The 20,460-nt window shown below is 38.8% G+C and overlaps 1 protein-coding gene across 1 annotated transcript in view; it reads left to right on the plus strand.

Moving 5' to 3' along the window:
- LOC126161557 (triokinase/FMN cyclase-like) overlaps nt 1-20,460 on the plus strand; it is a 188,036-nt gene that overhangs the window by 134,565 nt on the left and 33,011 nt on the right. The window contains exons 9-11 of the mRNA XM_049917495.1: nt 4,533-4,692; nt 11,733-11,962; nt 18,399-18,564. Of these exons, the coding sequence (XP_049773452.1) occupies nt 4,533-4,692; nt 11,733-11,962; nt 18,399-18,564 (556 nt within the window). The remainder of the gene's footprint in view (nt 1-4,532; nt 4,693-11,732; nt 11,963-18,398; nt 18,565-20,460) is intronic.

Raw genomic sequence — 20,460 nt, forward strand, 5'->3', positions numbered from 1 at the left:
CTTCGCCCTAACCAGATTACGCTCCCATTTTTTATTTACGCAGGCTTGTCTGACATTTGGCATTACCCCCAAAGGCCTCACACTTAAAGTTCCCATCTCTGGCTGTAACCCTTCTTTCCATCAATCCCTATAGCAGTTCCAAACTGAACAATCCATTGCCCTCACCCACCTCATCCTTCACCTACACATCAACTCAGCCAATGAACACAACCGTCAACTCCTATCCTTAATAAAAGTCCTCAATCTTTCCTCTCCCACACCCACACCGGCTGTTCAGAGCACCCTCCTACAGGCCAACTGCAAATTAGAACAGCATGCCACCCTCCACCTCAAAAAACTATCCAATCTCCTGGTTTCCCACCTCAGGAAAGGCAACTCACTCACCCTCCACAACCTTTCCAGCGAACCTCAACCTCCTCTTATTGCACACAGACCCAGTCTCTCCCATCTACTCGATCTCCCACTTCCAGCTCCACTCCGCCCAAAACCTCAAAATTCTAATCAGCACAATCTGGAACCACAACACCCTAATTCAGTAGTTAACCTTTCCTCCAAACCTCTCTCCCAATCTGAAACCTCGGTCCTATCCAAAGGCCTCACCTTCAGCCCAACTCCCAGATTCAACCAAACAGCCCTCGTCAAAGATTTACTGTCCTACACTCGTACTCTCTGCTGGAAGTATCACTTTGCCACGAAGAAAAATGATCCTAATCCTACCCCTAATGATCCAACTCCCCAAGACACTATCCAAATTGAACCCTGCCTGGAACAGTTCCGTCCTCCGTCACAGTGGGACCCACCCCTCTTCCTCAAAATCACCCTCTCCAAACCTTCCAGGAATTTCTGACTTCCAGCCTTGCCTCTCAATCCTTCTTAAAAAACCTTAATCCTACTCCCAACATCACCACCGCTGAAGCCCAGGCTATCCTTGATCTGAAGGCTGACCGGTCCATCGTCATTCTTCCGGCGGACAAGGGTTCCACGACCGTGGTACTTGATCGTTGGGAGTATGTGGCTGAGGGACTGCTTCACCTTTCAGACAACACCACATACAAAGTTTGCCAAGGTAATCCCATTCCTGATGTCCAGGCAGAGCTTCAAGGAATCCTCAGAACCTTAGGCCCCCTACAAAACCTTTCACCTGACTCCATCATCCTCCTGACCCCACCGACACCCCGCACCCCTACCTTCTACCTTCTTCCTAAAATTCACAAACCCAATCATCCCGGCCGCCCCATTGTAGCTGGTTACCAAGCCCCCACAGAACGTCTCTCTGCCTACGTAGATCAACACCTTCAACCCATTACATGCAGTCTCCTATCCTTCATCAAAGACACAAACCACTTTCTCGAACGCCTGGAAGCCTTACCCAATCCGTTATCCCCAGAAACCATCTTTGTAACCATTGATGCCACTTCCTTATACACAAATATCCCACACGTCCAGGGCCTCACTGCGATGGAGCACTTCCTTTCACGCCGATCACCTGCCACCCTACCTAAAACCTCTTTCCTCATTACCTTAGCCAGCTTCTTTCTGACCCACAACTTCTTCACTTTTGAAGACCAGACATACCAACAATTAAAGGGAACAGCCATGGGTACCAGGATGGCCCCTTCGTACCCCAACCTATTCATGGGTCGCTTAGAGGAAGTCTTCTTGGTTACCCAGGCCTGCCAACCCAAAGTTTGGTACAGATTTATTGATGACATCTTCATGATCTGGACTCACAGTGAAGAAGAACTCCAGAATTTCCTCTCCAACCTCAACTCCTTTGGTTCCATCAGATTCACCTGGTCGTACTCCAAATCCCATGCCACTTTCCTTGATGTTGACCTTCACCTGTCCAGTGGCCAGCTTCACACGTCCGTCCACATCAAACCCACCAACAAGCAACAGTACCTCCATTACAACAGCTGCCACCCATTCCACATAAAACGGTCCCTTCCCTACAGCCTAGGTCTTCGTGGCAAACGAATCTGCTCCAGTCCGGAATCCCTGAACCATTACACCAACAACCTGACAACAGCTTTCACATCCCGCAACTACCCTCCCGACCTGGTACAGAAGCAAATAACCAGAGCCACTTCCTCATCCTCTCAAACCCAGAAGAACCACAAAAGTGCCCTACTTGTGACAGGATACTTTCCGGGACTGGATCAGACTCTGAATGTGGCTCTCCAGCAGGGATACGACTTCCTCAAATCCTGCCTTGAAATGAGATCCATCCTTCATGAAATCCTCCCCACTCCACCAAGAGTGTCTTTCCGCCGTCCACCTAACCTTCGTAACCTCTTAGTTCATCCCTATGAAATCCCCAAACCACCTTCCCTACCCTCTGGCTCCTACCCTTGTAACCGCCCCCGGTGTAAAACCTGTCCCATGCACCCTCCACCACCACCTACTCCAGTCCTGTAACCCGGAAGGTGTACACGATCAAAGGCAGAGCCACGTGTGAAAGCACCCACGTGATCTACCAACTGACCTGCCTACATTGTGATGCATTCTATGTGGGAATGACCAGCAACAAACTGTCCATTCGCATGAATGGACACAGGCAGACGGTGTTTGTTGGTAATGAGGATCACCCTGTGGCTAAACATGCCTTGGTGCACGGCCAGCACATCTTGGCGCAGTGTTACGCCGTCCGGGTTATCTGGATACTTCCCACCAACACCAACCTATCCGAACTCCGGATTTGGGAACTTGCTCTTCAATATATCCTCTCTTCCCGTTATCCACCAGGCCTCAATCTCCGCTAATTTCAAGTTGCCGTCACTCATACCTCACCTGTCATTCAACAACATCTTTGCCTCTGCACTTCTGCCTCGACTGACATCTCTGCCCAAACTCTTTGTCTTTAAATATGTCTGCTTGTGTCTGTATATGTGCGGATGGATATGTGTGTGTGTGCGAGTGTATACCCGTCCTTTTTTCCCCCTAAGGTAAGTCTTTCCGCTCCCGGGACTGGAATGACTCCTTACCCTCTCCCTTAAAACCCACATACTTTCATCTTTCCCTCTCCTTCCCTCTTTCCTGATGAGGCAACAGTTTGTTGCGAAAGCTTGAATTTTGTGTGTATGTTTGTGTTCGTTTGTGTGTCTGTCGACCTGCCAGCACTTTCATTTGGTAAGTCACATCATCTTTGTGTATATATATATATATATGTATATATATATATATATACTACCCTCCCGACCTGGTACAGAAGCAAATAACCAGAGCCACTTCCTCATCCTCTCAAACCCAGAACCTCCCACAGAAGAACCACAAAAGTGCCCCACTTGTGACAGGATACTTTCCGGGACTGGATCAGATTCTGAATGTGGCTCTCCAGCAGGGATACGACTTCCTCAAATCCTGCCCTGAAATGAGATCCATCCTTCATGAAATCCTCCCCACTCCACCAAGAGTGTCTTTCCGCCGTCCACCTAACCTTCGTAACCTCTTAGTTCATCCCTATGAAATCCCCAAACCACCTTCCCTACCCTCTGGCTCCTACCCTTGTAACCGCCCCCGGTGTAAAACCTGTCCCATGCACCCTCCCACCACCACCTACTCCAGTCCTGTAACCCGGAAGGTGTACACAATCAAAGGCAGAGCCACGTGTGAAAGCACCCACGTGATCTACCAACTGACCTGCCTACACTGTGATGCATTCTATGTGGGAATGACCAGCAACAAACTGTCCATTCGCATGAATGGACACAGGCAGACAGTGTTTGTTGGTAATGAGGATCACCCTGTGGCTAAACATGCCTTGGTGCACGACCAGCACATCTTGGCGCAGTGTTACACCGTCCGGGTTATCTGGATACTTCCTACTAACACCAACCTATCCGAACTCCGGAGATGGGAACTTGCTCTTCAATATATCCTCTCTTCCCGTTATCCACCAGGCCTCAATCTCCGCTAATTTCAAGTTGCCGCCACTCATACCTCACCTTTCATTCAACATCTTTGCCTCTGCACTTCTGCCTCGACTGGCATCTCTGCCCAAACTCTTTGTCTTTAAATATGTCTGCTTGTGTCTGTATATGTGTGGATGGATATGTGTGTGTGTGCGAGTGTATACCCGTCCTTTTTTCCCCCTAAGGTAAGTCTTTCCGCTCCCGGGACTGGAATGACTCCTTACCCTCTCCCTTAAAACCCACATCCTTTCGTCTTTCCCTCTCCTTCCCTCTTTCCTGATGAGGCAACAGTTTGTTGCGAAAGCTTGAATTTAGTGTGTATGTTTGTGTTCGTTTGTGTGTCTGTCGACCTGCCAGCACTTTCATTTGGTAAGTCACATCATCTTTGTTTTTAAGTATATATATATATATATATATATATATATATATACAATGTTGTGTCAGAATCTGAAAGCAATTGGCGAAGAAAATTTCAGAGACATTAAATTCTGAACATTTTTATTTATATATGAGTAAATTGCTCGTATGAGGAAACAGTCCAATTTGCCCATTTGCAAATCTCTAGTGTTTGGCTAAATTGTGCTCTGTGGTTATTATTATTTTTCTTTTTTTGTATTTTAGATGTGTTCAGCTTCAGAGGCAGTACAAATAATGTTGGATAAGTTGATCATTACTTTATCATTGAAGGAGGGAGATGAAGTTGCAGCTCTGATAAACAACCTGGGAGGATCTTCACACATAGAAGAATGGATCATAGCTAATGAAGTAATTAATCAACTTGGTATGTAGTTTCTTTCCTTGTAGTTACAAGGAATCACTTCTAAATGTCACTGTACAAAATAATTTATAATAATAATAATAATAATAATAATTATTATTATTATTATTATTATTATTATTATTATCTTTGACTTTTTTTTCTCAGACTTAAGTCTGGTTAAAAATGGAACGTGACGCGGACCTCGGTCAAGCGTGACTTCCTTGTAACTGTATGGTATATGTTATATTGCATTTAGGAACTTTCGGGTAATTGAACATGTATCAATAATTACAGATTTTTGTAGTTGTACATATATGTTTGGATGTAGCTGTATTGCATTGATGTACTGGTGGATATTGTGAGGTATGACTCCTGTAGTTGATAGTATAATTGGGATAATGTCGACTTTATCCTGATGCCACATGTCCTTGACTTCCTCAGCCAGTTGGATGTATTTTTCAATTTTTTCTCCTGTTTTCTTCTGTATATTTGTTGTGTTGGGTATGGATATTTCAATTAGTTGTGTTAATTTCTTCTTTTTATTGGTGAGTATGATGTCAGGCTTGTTATGTGGTGTTGTTTTATCTGTTATAATCGTTCTGTTCCAGTATAATTTGTATTCATCATTCTCCAGTACATTTTGTGGTGTGTACTTGTATGTGGGAACGTGTTGTTTTATTAGTTTATGTTTTATGGCAAGTTGTTGATGTATTATTTTTGCTACATTGTCATGTCTTCTGGGGTATTCTGTATTTGCTAGTATTGTACATCCGCTTGTTATGTGATCTACTGTTTCTATTTGTTGTTTGCAAAGTCTGCATTTATCTGTTGTGGTATTGGGATCTTTAATAATATGCTTGCTGTAATATCTGGTGTTTATTGTTTGATCCTGTATTGCGATCATGAATCCTTCCGTCTCACTGTATATATTGCCGTTTCTTAGCCATGTGTTGAATGCGTCTTCATCTATGTGTGGCTGTGTTAGATGATACGGGTGCTTGCCGTGTAGTGTTTTCTTTTTCCAATTTACTTTCTTTGTATCTGTTGATGTTATGTGATCTAAAGGGTTGTAGAAGTGGTTATGAAATTGCAATGGTGTAGCTGATGTATTTATATGAGTGATTGCTTTGTGTATTTTGCTAGTTTCTGCTCGTTCTAGAAAGAATTTTCTTAAATTGTCTACCTGTCCATAATGTAGGTTTTTTATATCTATAAATCCCCTTCCACCTTCCTTTCTGCTTAATGTGAATCTTTCTGTTGCTGAATGTATGTGATGTATTCTATATTTGTGGCATTGTGATCGTGTAAGTGTATTGAGTGCTTCTAGGTCTGTGTCACTCCATTTCACTACTCCAAATGAGTAGGTCAATACTGGTATAGCATAAGTATTTATAGCTTTTGTCTTGTTTCTTGCTGTCAATTCTGTTTTCAGTATTTTTGTTAGTCTTTGTCTATATTTTTCTTTTAGTTCTTCTTTAATATTTGTATGATCTATTCCTATTTTTTGTCTGTATCCTAGGTATTTATAGGCATCTGTTTTTTCCATCGCTTCTATGCAGTCGCTGTGGTTATCCAATATGTAATCTTCTTGTTTAGTGTGTTTGCCCTTGACTATGCTATTTTTCTTACATTTGTCTGTTCCAAAAGCCATATTTATATCATTGCTGAATACTTCTGTTATCTTTAGTAATTGGTTGAGTTGTTGATTTGTTGCTGCCAGTAGTTTTAGATCATCCATGTATAGCAAATGTGTGATTTTGTGTGGGTATGTTCCAGTAATATTGTATCCATAATTTGTATTATTTAGCATGTTGGATAGTGGGTTCAGAGCAAGACAGAACCAGAAAGGACTTAATGAGTCTCCTTGGTATATTCCACGCTTAATCTGTATTGGCTGTGATGTGATGTTATCTGAATTTGTTTGGATATTAAGTGTGGTTTTCCAGTTTTTCATTACTGTGTTTAGAAACTGTATCAATTTAGGATCTACTTTGTATATTTCCAATATCTGTAGTAACCATGAGTGGGGTACACTATCAAAGGCTTTTTGGTAATCAATGTATGCGTAGTGTAGGGACCTTTGTTTAGTTTTCGCTTGATATGTCACCTCTGTATCTATTATCAGTTGCTCTTTACATCCTCGTGCTCCTTTGCAGCAGCCTTTTTGTTCTTCATTTATAATTTTGTTCTGTGTTGTATGTGTCATTAATTTCTGTGTGATGACTGAAGTTAATATTTTGTATATTGTTGGTAGGCATGTTATGGGGTGATATTTAGCTGGGTTTGCTGTGTCTGCTTGATCTTTAGGTTTCAGATAGGTTATTCCATGTGCAAGTGTATCAGGGAATGTGTATGGGTCTGCAATGTAACTGTTAAATAATTTAGTTAGATGTGAATGTGTTGAGGTGAACTTCTTTAGCCAGTAATTTGCTATTTTATCATTTCCAGGGGCTTTCCAATTGTGTGTAGAATTAATTGCTCGGGTGACTTCATGTTGCAAAATTATCACTTCAGGCATTTGTGGTATCATCTTGTATGTGTCTGTTTCTGCTTGTATCCACCGTGCATGTGCATGCCTGTTATGTTGTACCGGGTTTGAGCATATGCTGCTCCAGAAGTGTTCCATGTCTGTTATGTTCGGTGGATTGTCTATTTTAATGTGTGTGTTATCCATTGTTTGGTAAAATCTCTTTTGGTTTGTGTTGAATGTTTGGTTTTGTTTCCTTCTATTTTCACTGTTTTTGTATCTTCTAAGTCGTTTGGCCAATGCTTGTAATTTCTGCTTCTTTTCATCTAATTGCTCTATTGCTTCTTGTTGTGAGATTTTACCTAACCTTTTTCGTTTTTTGCCTGATATTTCATTTCTTATAAATTGTGTTAGCTGTCCGATGTCTTTTCTTAGTTTTATTATTATTATTATTATTATTATTATTATTATTATTAAGGCCCGGGAAAAGAATAGGCCTCCGGTATGTTCTGCCAGTCATAAAAGGCGACGAAAAGAACAAACCACTAATAGGGCTAACCCCCCTTTTAGTGTGATTACTTGGATCAGGACAGAACTAAAGAAGCCTCGGACAAGCGCCGTCATGGTCGGGGACGACGCTTGAACCCTATGCCCGCCCACAATGGTAACGACACTGCTAGCCAACTGGAAAATGATTTAAATCCAAATAGAGGTGTTTTGCAGGATATGCTTCCTGCAACCACCCTAGAAGGAAAACAAAGACAGAGGATGAGATGGTCAGATGAAGTTAATCGACACCTCATGTTCTGTTATTACCAAGCAACAAACCTAGGAACCAACACAACTGGATACAGATCACAAATATACACAACATTTATTACCAGATACCCGGAATTAAAATTTTTAACAGAACAACGACTAGCTGATCAGATCCGTGTAATAATAAAAAATAACAGGATACCCCAGTCAGAATTAGAAAACATCAAACAACAAGTACAACAAATACTGGAACAAAATAATGTGCAATCAGAAGAAGAAGAAAATACAGTAATGGACTCAAACATCCCAGAGAAAACAAACAAAGACCAACATGCATCAATTAAACAATCAGAGGAAAACGAAATCTTAAGACAGCCACCAGAACAAGCACAAATAGAACACGAAGAGACACACGTGTTAGATATAGAAGAGAAATTTCAGCTGACATATATAGAATACAAAGACACAAATACAGACATTAGACCATTCTTGCATAGACCGCCAAATAACCCACAAGTCGAAACAACAATAAAAACTATCAGCACAATCATACACAACAAAATAAATGAAAACACAACTATGGAAGAGTTACAACTACTGGTTTATGTAGGAGCACTCACTACACTAAATATACACACTAGGCAGAGATCAGAACAAACCAACACACAGAAGAAACCCACAAAACCAGCATGGCAACACAGGCTACAGATCAGAATAGAAAAACTGAGAAAACACATCGGACAGCTAACACAATTTATAAGAAATGAAATATCAGACAAAAAACGCAAAAGATTAGCTAAAATCTCACAACAAGAAGCAATAGAGCAATTAGATGAAAAAAAGCAGAAATTGCAAGCATTGGCCAAACGACTTAGAAGATACAAAATAAGTGAAAATAGAAGGAAACAAAACCAAACATTCAACACAAACCAAAAGAGATTTTACCAAACAATGGATAACACAAACATTAAAATAGACAATCCACCAAACATAACAGACATGGCACACTTCTGGAGCAACATATGGTCAAACCCGGTACAACATAACAGGCATGCACGGTGGATACAAGCGGAAACTGACACATACAAGATGATACCACAAATGCCTGAAGTGATAATTTTGCAACATGAAGTCACCCGAGCAATTAATTCTACACACAATTGGAAAGCCCCTGGAAATGATAAAATAGCAAATTACTGGCTAAAGAAGTTCACCTCAACACATTCACATCTAACTAAATTATTTAACAGTTACATTGCAGATCCATACACATTCCCTGATACACTTGCACATGGAATAACCTATCTGAAACCTAAAGATCAAGCAGACACAGCAAACCCAGCTAAATATCGCCCCATAACATGCCTACCAACAATATACAAAATATTAACTTCAGTCATCACACAGAAATTAATGACACATACAACACAGAACAAAATTATAAATGAAGAACAAAAAGGCTGCTGCAAAGGAGCACGAGGATGTAAAGAGCAACTGATAATAGATACAGAGGTGACATATCAAGCTAAAACTAAACAAAGGTCCCTACACTACGCATACATTGATTACCAAAAAGCCTTTGATAGTGTACCCCACTCATGGTTACTACAGATATTGGAAATATACAAAGTAGATCCTAAATTGATACAGTTTCTAAACATAGTAATGAAAAACTGGAAAACCACACTTAATATCCAAACAAATTCAGATAACATCACATCACAGCCAATACAGATTAAGCGTGGAATATACCAAGGAGACTCATTAAGTCCTTTCTGGTTCTGTCTTGCTCTGAACCCACTATCCAACATGCTAAATAATACAAATTATGGATACAATATTACTGGAACATACCCACACAAAATCACACATTTGCTATACATGGATGATCTAAAACTACTGGCAGCAACAAATCAACAACTCAACCAATTACTAAAGATAACAGAAGTATTCAGCAATGATATAAATATGGCTTTTGGAACAGACAAATGTAAGAAAAATAGCATAGTCAAGGGAAAACACACTAAACAAGAAGATTACATATTGGATAACCACAGCGACTGCATAGAAGCGATGGAAAAAACAGATGCCTATAAATATCTAGGATACAGACAAAAAATAGGAATAGATAATACAAATATTAAAGAAGAACTAAAAGAAAAATATAGACAAAGACTAACAAAAATACTGAAAACAGAATTGACAGCAAGAAACAAGACAAAAGCTAGAAATACTTATGCTATACCAGTATTGACCTACTCATTTGGAGTAGTGAAATGGAGTGACACAGACCTAGAAGCACTCAATACACTTACACGATCACAATGCCACAAATATAGAATACATCACATACATTCAGCAACAGAAAGATTCACATTAAGCAGAAAGGAAGGTGGAAGGGGATTTATAGATATAAAAAACCTACATTATGGACAGGTAGACAATTTAAGAAAATTCTTTCTAGTACGAGCAGAAACTAGCAAAGTACACAAAGCAATCACTCATATAAATACATCAGCTACACCATTGCAATTTCATAACCACTTCTACAACCCTTTAGATCACATAACATCAACAGATACAAAGAAAGTAAATTGGAAAAAGAAAACACTACATGGCAAGCACCCGTATCATCTAACACAGCCACACATAGATCAAGACGCATCCAACACATGGCTAAGAAACGGCAATATATACAGTGAGACGGAAGGATTCATGATTGCAATACAGGATCAAACAATAAACACCAGATATTACAGCAAGCATATTATTAAAGATCCCAATACCACAACAGATAAATGTAGACTTTGCAAACAACAAATAGAAACAGTAGATCACATCACAAGCGGATGTACAATACTAGCAAATACAGAATACCCCAGAAGACATGACACTGTAGCAAAAATAATACATCAACAACTTGCCATAAAACATAAACTAATAAAACAACACATTACCACATACAAGTACACACCACAAAATGTACTGGAGAATGATGAATACAAATTATACTGGAACAGAACGATTATAACAGATAAAACAACACCACATAACAAACCTGACATCATACTCACCAATAAAAAGAAGAAATTAACACAACTAATTGAAATATCCATACCCAACACAACAAATATACAGAAGAAAACAGGAGAAAAAATTGAAAAATATATCCAACTGGCTGAGGAAGTCAAGGACATGTGGCATCAGGATAAAGTCGACATTATACCAATTATACTGTCAACTACAGGAGTCATACCTCACAATATCCACCAGTACATCAATGCAATACAGCTACATCCAAACATATATATACAACTACAAAAATCTGTAATTATTGATACATGTTCAATGACCCGAAAGTTCCTAAATGCAATATAACATATACCGTACAGTTAAAAGGAAGTCACGCTTGATCAAGGTCTGCGTCACTGTCCATTTTTGACCAGACATAATGTCTGAGAATAGAAAGAAATAATAATAATAATAATAATAATAATAAATTTCATGCAGGATTCATTAACGTCCCAGTTGTAGACAACAAATTGGAATCTTGTGACCTTAACAATAGACAGACATGTTCAGTTACCTGTTTCTTTCATGTGCCCATCTTCCTCACAGGAAGCCTTCAAGCTATGGGTATAATGCAATAGTTGCTATCAATTCAAACTATACAAGCATTCACGGTGGATTACCTTCACTTACTGGAATAAAACAGTATTCTAGGATATGGCACTAAAGTGATAGTTATAGCTTTATTTTCATTTAATTTTGTTCTGTATTCAAAAATGCACTTAATAACTAAGTTTTATTGTTGTGTCTGCATCGTCATACACAGGCTCAAAGAACATAAACGTGAAGCGAATTTATGTTGGTGCACTTATGACATCACTTGACATGCTAGGAATGCAAGTATGTCTCCTCCGACTTGATGCAGGAAACAAAGATAAATGGTTGAGATACTTGGACTGTGAGACAAATGCTCCAGCTTGGCCTGGTACGAAGCTCTCATTACCATCACATTTTAAACCACAAAATAGTGAGTCTGACATTGAGGAACATATTGAGGTAAGTGTTTATTCTTTGTTCCATTGCACTGGTAAAGGAATACATGGGGTGACTTCCAAAAGTAAGTTATACGTGTCGTGCCATTTTAAAAGCTTTGCACAACAAGAGTGATGCATTATCAGAAGGGAGTTTTGTTGCAGGGACAGGTCTGCTGCAGCAAGGATAACAGACACACTACAGTATGGGAGTGAAACAGTGAAGTTGCTAGTGTTGAAGTATGCAGGACAGTATGATTCTTTTTGGCAAAACATTTAAACTGCATGTTTACAGGGTGTATATGTGGACAAGAAAAAAGAAATTCAGGATTTCTCAGAGACTTCCAGGTTAAAAATACACTTTTCCTGGGTGAAAATACACTTTTTATCATGTGAATATGCACTATACCCTTGGTGCATGTACACTTTTTTTCCGTGTTAAGTGACAGTATATTTTCCCTCAGAGCTGTAAAACTTATCAATCCTTTGAATGGTAAAGATTTTATACATCGGCATAGAACTTCCCGGCACTTTAGGAAATAAAACCCAGCAAAAAACAATGCAATTTGGAAAGATCTTTGATGTGTGGCAACACATACGCTGCATATTTTTGTATTACAAAAGTATAAATACAAATTCCACTCGATACAGAATGGTAGCTTCCAAACCACTGAAATCAAGATTGTGATGCCCTTTTTGTCAGCCTATCATAGTTCATGTCAAGTGATCTCGCTGGCCAAAGACAGTACAGAGAATAGGACATGTGATGTAGTCAGCCAGCAGCAACAAAACTATTTAGTAGGGCAAATACACAATAGAGAAAGTTAATGATTTAAATTAATATATATATCACTATAGCTACAAGAAACCTAAGCTTTCACACATAATATTGGTTATCGAAAATTTTTTGCTGTTTATTTTCAAGGGTGTGGTTAGGCAGGATCCTAAAAGCACAGCTTAAATTGCTGCAGCTGACTATTTCTGACAAGCAAGATTATTGATTTCACTGCTGTGCACTGAATATTTCGTGGGTTGCCTCACTGAATAATTTTTTTAAAAAAGAATGATTATACTTTTTCCCATTGTTATTGTGTACTTTCTAATCTATGAAAAAACTAAAATAAATGATGAAAACTAACCTTGAAGTTTGGTCTTTGCCCTTTAAGATATATCAAACACAAATGTGTCAACAAATTTTAAATAATCACATAAATGGCTGGCCTTTTGGGCCTAAAATTTTTCTGTGTGGCTTGTCCTCGAAGTATTAAGTTTTGAAGAGATTCAAATGCTCTGTAATGTAAAAGATTCATCGCACAGTTTCACACATAATGTTATTCATCTTGCATAAAAGGAAATTTATTTTCAGAATAACATTTCTCAGACCACCATTCAAAATATTTTTCTGAAATGTAAACATGTGATACTTCACACTTACTGAAAGCAGTTTGTTGTTATGAAGAATTCAGTGTCTTGGTTCTAAAGCCTTTGATACATTTTGCTGTCGACAGATGCTTGTGTGTGCAATTTGGTTTTTTGTTGTGAATGGCTCATTTTCTTTGGAACTTAAGTTTTATTTTGGTGTTAAGTAATATTCTGATGTAGCAGGCTAAATTACATTTTTTTGTTATAATATCAGTTCTTACCAGACAAAATTACAAAAATTTAACAGAAAGCGAAAAGAATGAAAAATTCTCAGGATTCTAAAAAATTCCTGGGGTTTTCCTGGATGAAAAGATTCCTGGGTTTTTCCTGTATTTCTGGTTGTCCTGGGGCATATAAACCCTGACAGATTCACTGTGAAATTCTGGCAGTTTATGGGCCAGATGGAATGTTGCATCCACCCATCATAGTGAAATGGTGCCAAAAAATTTGACCAAAGTTGCAGAGACATAGGTGATGTTGATCGGGAAGAAAAGCCATCAACTTTGACATGGACGACAGTGCCCAGGCAGGTGAGGAACTGATACACAGCAATGGCAGACTTTGCAACAGTGAGTGCATTCATAAAGCTGTTCTTGAATGGGTCCGTGACCGAGGAATAGATTTCTGTCAAGAAACTGAATGATTAGTAGGAGCCTGCCATAGTAATGTGTAATTTACTTTTTGAAGTCCCATCATAATATATGTAAAAATTGCTGCTGCAACATTCCAGCCACAACTAAAATCTATTACTAGCCAAGAATGAAATTTTTCCATTGATGGAAATACTTGTCTTAGCTTTTCAAACAGTTCATATTGCTTTGCATGTTTAAGAATTGTGTAACAGTATATGACATGTATTTAAGTAAATCATATAAATATTTTTAACAATATTATGAACAGGACAGATTGAACTTCACAGTAAAGACGAAGCGTTGAGTTACAGACAGGTATGATGAAAAGGCTGCTACAAAAATGTTTATCAGCCAAACCTTTTTCAGAAAGCGAAAAACACATGTGCACGCGCACGCGCGCTCACACACACACACACACACACACACACACACACACACACACACACACACACACACACACACGCGCGCGCGCGTGCGAAATTCATTGAAACAAGTATCATGATAATTATATTTTATACCTGATGTTGCCATATTTGGCAGAGATATAGATTTGACCAACTGATGTACCACACATACAGTATTAACCAGAAGATCATTTCCTATGTTCATGCAGACCAGCCTTCCTGTACCGTTCAGTACTGTACCCTGTGAGTTACATATTAAGAGGCTGTGTGAGCAGTTTATTTGGCATACCTGACGTCTTGTGTGTACCTTGCAACAGTTCGATTCTTTCAGGCACAAAACTGAGATCGAACAATGTCCCATTCAGTTCTACTGTGCATTGCTGCAGATCAACTTTGGTCCCTCAGGAAGTCCAGACCCAGAATATCATAGCTAATGCCCTCAGAAGGCAGAACTTCTGCACATATTGGTATGTTTCTACCTCCCATTTGGAAATGCAACAATATGGAGATGAGAGAATTCACACTTGTGCCACCCACACCAGCTACAGTGTGTTGGCTTCAAATTCACTGTACTCTGGCTAGCCATGGAAGCCTGTGATCCTGTATCCAACAACAACTTACATTATCTTTATTTTATATAGCTGAATAGACAGATGTCTGCCACTGATTCCTTACCAGGGTGTCCCGTAGTCAAACTTATTGGGAGCATTGCACAGTAGTCGCACCGTCCCCTGTACCATTTAAAGCATGCTCTGTGTGCCTGTGGACATTTTTGAACAGCGCACCCAACTTGCTTGTACTTCTGACATTGTGTTTTCATACAGAAATGTTGAATGTGTCCTGGAGCACCACACCTATAACACACAATCTCCACATTAAACACTGCCCAATTCTCCTTTGGTCTAGTTACAGAAACAATTTCAGTCAAAGATAATGCAGCTGGCTCTGCTTTGTCCAGGGTTTTCGGAAACTTCATCTGTACTTTCCATAACATTTCATTTGGTAGGCCCTGCAAAAATCCATCAAGTGCCCATTGTTGCACCTATAGCAAAATGGCTTTATTGGCATGATCATCATTCGTTAAGTCATAGTGTTGACATTGATTTGTCTGATGTGGACCACAAAACATTCCATTGATTCTCCCTGCTTCTGCACTACACCATTAAGTTGGTCACAATAATACCGTGAGGTATTGTTTTTCCTGTAATGATCCACTAACACTTCTTGAAAGTCTGTGAACGGCTGAGCATCTTGCAGTTTCTCTTTGCACATCATGTATGTGCTGCCATTTCCCACCAGTTTTAAATGAGCTCATTACTCCAGCCTAATTTCATGGTCATATGCAAATTATCCATGACAGAAATATCGTCTCCAGGTTTAGCAGGAAACATTGCCACCAATGAAGCCATACCGACACCAAGGATAGGTAAAGATACATCCAAAGTCGACCCTTCCCTTATGTAACCCTTCAAATGTTTCACTTCTCTACAAAAAACTTCATTGTCAGCTCTAACCTTAGCTACCTCATTTAGTAAATGCTGAATTGACTCCTGGGCTGTTGCTTTTACAGGAACAACTATTTTGCTCAGCACTCCCACCAAAATCATATACCGGATGATCAAAAAGTCAGTATAAATTTGAAAACTGAATAAATCACGAAATAATGTAGATAGAGAGGTACAAATTGACACACATGCTTAGAATGACATGGGTTTTTATTAGAACCAAAAAAATACAAAAGTTCAAAAAATGTCCGACAGATGGCACTTCATCTCATCAAAATAGCAATAATTATCATAACAAAGTAAGACAACGCAAAGATGATGATCTTTACAGGAAATGTTCAATGTCCACCATCATTCCTCAACAATAGCTGTAGTCGAGGAATAATGTTGTGAACAGCACTGTAAAGCACGTCCGGAGTTATGGTGAGGCACTGGCGTCGGATGTTGTCTTTCAGCATCCCTAGAGATGTCGGTCGATCACGATACACTTACGACTTCAGGTAACCCCAAAGCCAATAACCGCACGGACTGAGGTCTAGGGACCTGGCAGGCCAAGCATGATGAAAGTGGCGGCTGAGCACACGATCATCACCAAACGACGCGCGCAAGAGATTTTTCACACGTCTAGCAATATGGGGTGGAGCGCCATACTGCATAAACATCATACGTTCCAGCAGGTGTATATCAGTCAGGCTGGGGATGATGCGATTCTGTAACATATCAGTGTACCTCTCACCCGTCACGGTAGCAGTTACAAAACCAGAATCACGCATTTCCTTGAAGAAAAAAGGCCCGATAATGGTAGATGTGGTAAATCCAACCCATACTGTGACTTTCTCGTCATGCAATGGAGTTCCCATGACAGTTCTAAGATTTTTGGTAGCGCAAATTCTGCAGTTTGGGGCATTGACAGACCCTCAGAGTGTGAAATGAGCTTCGTCGGTCCACAACACTTTACTCAACCAATTGTCATCTTCCGCCATCTTTTGAAATTCCCACACCGCAAATGCCCTCCGCTTCACTAAATTGCCAGGTAACAGTTCATGATGCTGATGGGTTTTGTACGGATAGCATCGGAGAGTACGTCTAAGTGCCAGCCAAACAGTAGTGTATGGAATGCTGGTGTGACGTGCGACTGCACGAGCACTGACTTCCCCGTGCATAGACGATCCCGCTACAGTCTCCATTTCTTCCTGAACTGTCTCAGCAGCATTACACCTTGTGCTCGGTTGGCCACTATGGGGTCTATCATCTAAACAACCCGTGGCTTCGAACTTCGAAATCATTCTCGCCACAGCTGCAATTGTCAACGGACCTTTACCCATTCGAATCCCCTTCCTATGGCAATAGGATCGTAATGCTGAACTAGCACATTCCCCATTCTGATAATACAGCTATACAGCTTCACTAAAAGCGCCTTTTCAGGTAACGTCAACGTGCTGCGACTGCTGGCGGATCTGATTCTCTCTCTCATTATAGCTCCTTTTATACACAATTGTCATGTGCAGTCACTGACGTTTTGCTGTCCAACGCCATCTCTGTCGGACATTTTGTGAATTTTTTTTTTTTTTTTGTTCTAATAAAACCCTATGTCATTCCAAGCATGTGTGTCAATTTTTACCTCTCTATCTACATTATTCTGTGGTTTATTAAGTTTTCATGGGAAGAAAAATTGCAAACTTTTGCTGACCAGTAGGCCAAAGTTACTTGCAAAGGGCAAAAGTAACCTCAACTTTTATAGCAACTCAACATCATGAAACATCTTGTAGAATCTATTTAGGGAGTTAAGGAATTTTGACTACTACTTACAGTATATTTATTCCCTAATGAAGTTTGTTGTAAACAATCCACTATGGTTTAGAAGGAACAATGGTGTACATAATTATGATACCAGAAGTAAAAAATGACATCCATTATACCATATTAAGGTTGTCTTAACCAACTGAAAAAGTTTCTCTTTAATAACTCCACCTATTCCATAGAAGAAAGGTGATTGGTAGGAATTATTAACTCACAATAGTGCTAAAAAAACTGTAGCCATAATTATGTATGAGCATGTAGTGTGAATGCAAAATGACTCCTTCCACATCATACAATTAATCATAAAAATGATACAATTAACATAAAACTAAGTAACTAACAAACCTGTGCTGTCAAACTTGTTCTGAAATTATTTGGTTTTCTGAATGATTTGTAAAAGCAACTTATTTGACCTTGCAGCATTTGTTGTCTCTCTCTTCCTCCTCCCCCAGTACGACATAAATTGTTAGGCAAACAAACTTGTCTGACGCCATGAGCCATTGCCCATAAAACCAAAATCATCAAGGATAAACTTTTTTTGCAAAAATTATTTAAAAAGTAATATAATTGGTAATTATATTCTGATATTAGCACTGATAAGATGTAATAGTAGTATATTTCTTGATCTATCTGCTTAACTCCCACTAACTTTACACATTTAATTACCACAATAATGCGTAATTGGTTATCATTAACAGTTACAGGAAAAAGGTTTGATTCTTGGTGATGAGGAAACTTCAGTATTCAAAGAGTGTCTGTCTGCTGCTTCAAATGCTATTATCACAGCAGAAAAACATTTAAATGAACTAGATAGTGGATGTGGTGATGGAGATTGTGGATCTACTTTGCGAAGATTGGCAGAAGGTGTGGTAACAAATATAACAGGTGTAATTGAATAATTTTTTCATGCTCATTATCAGCATTTCAAAGTGTATGTGTAAGTGATGTCCATTCAAAATGCTAAAAAAAAAAAAAAAAAAAAAAAAAAAAAAAAAAAAAAAAAAAATAAATCAATATACTGTATGCCTGCAAGTAAATGAGTAATGCTGAAATAGTGGTACCCTTGGCTGAGATACTAGATTTGTATTTGGGAGAAGCAGAGTTCAAACCCATATGCAGAGGTCCTGATTTGAATGTTATGTGATTTATGTAAATTACTTTATGTGAATGCAGCATCAGTTTCTCCAACAAGGCTATGGCTGATTCACTCCTTTGTTCATGCCTAAGTGAGCTAGCATGCCACTTCTAATAATCCCATTGTCAATAAGACATTGAACCCCCACCTTACTTTCAAGTAATTTGTGGTGGCATGTAACTCTTGGTCATTTATGGTCTCTGTCCAAAAGAAATTTATGTCTTGTGAACGAGATATAAAACAATGTAGCAAATGATATTTTGTACATAACAGAATATAAATTTGTTTTTCAAACACATTTCTTCATTCCCTTCTTGAGATTAAGAGGACATGGAAACAATGTTTTCTGTGTAATCATCAAACAGGCTATGCAGCATCACTTACTTTCTAATAGTGTGTGTTGGGGGCGGGGGGAGGGGGCAGTAAAAAAGAGATAAACAAGAAAAGAAAAAGAACAGTTTAGTGACTGTCAGCTGAACAGCATGAGAAGAATATCATCAACAGGTGCTTCATAATTTGTATTTGTTCCGAAGAAATAGTCTCTGGGTACTCAAGAATCTCTGTAACAGGATAATATAGTGGTTTGGCAGCAACCACATCATTCATATAGCCAGCAAGGCAACTTTTAAGCTATATATATGATCATTGATATTAATACTCATGCAGTGCTGTTAGTGTTACTCCTTATTTGGCACACATGCAGTGAGAGTTGGTGTGTAAAGGAGAAATGTTGGAAATTCACTGTAGAAAGTGCTGCTAACTTGCTAGCTTGTCAGAACCAGGGGGCAGAATGTCATGCGAAAAGGTTGAAATTTGTGTGTAGAAGTGCTTGTTTACATGTATTTTGCATGCATGTCCTGTAATAGTTGATATGATTTGATTTTTTATTTGGTCCTGTTGATTGCATATCAAACAAAGGGTGTACTAGTAATAGTTAAGTGAAATAATACAAAATTATGTGAGCATTTTACATATGATACAAATACTTATTTTCCATGAATGATTGATTGCAGATAATATTAAAACCTGCATTTTACTGGTGTATGTTCAAGTGAATACTTAAAATAGCAGAATGAATGGAAGTACACATTTTTATCACAGTGCCACTAATAAATAATGACATTTACATTTTGTCATTGTGATTTAACTTAAAATACAAATCATCATCTTCATCACATAGGTAGTACAAGTGAATACTTAATAGTGTAGAATAAATGGTAGTACACATTTTAAACTATGATATAAATAAATTTACATTTTAATCACTATAATTTATGTTGAAAGTATACAATTCTGTCTTCATGACATCAGTAAAGATTTTATTTCCTGTATTTTTACTCAAAAGGATACCTTATTACTCCAGGAATCCACTCATTTTATAATAAGATTGTTCTCAGAGCAATGTTTCTAGTTTCCTTTCGAATACCTGCATGTTATCAGTTTCCTCTTTTATACTGACGGGAAGCTTGTTATATACTTTTATTCCTGACAAAGTTACTCTCTTATGGACTTTTGTCAGAGTTGCAGAGCATTGGTGGGAATTTTTCCACGTGGGAAAAATATATCTAAAAACAAAGATGATGTAACTTACCAAACGAAAGCATTGGTATGTTGATAGACACAAA

This window comes from Schistocerca cancellata, chromosome 2 (assembly GCF_023864275.1).
Source record: "Schistocerca cancellata isolate TAMUIC-IGC-003103 chromosome 2, iqSchCanc2.1, whole genome shotgun sequence".
Lineage (NCBI taxonomy): Eukaryota > Metazoa > Arthropoda > Insecta > Orthoptera > Acrididae > Schistocerca > Schistocerca cancellata.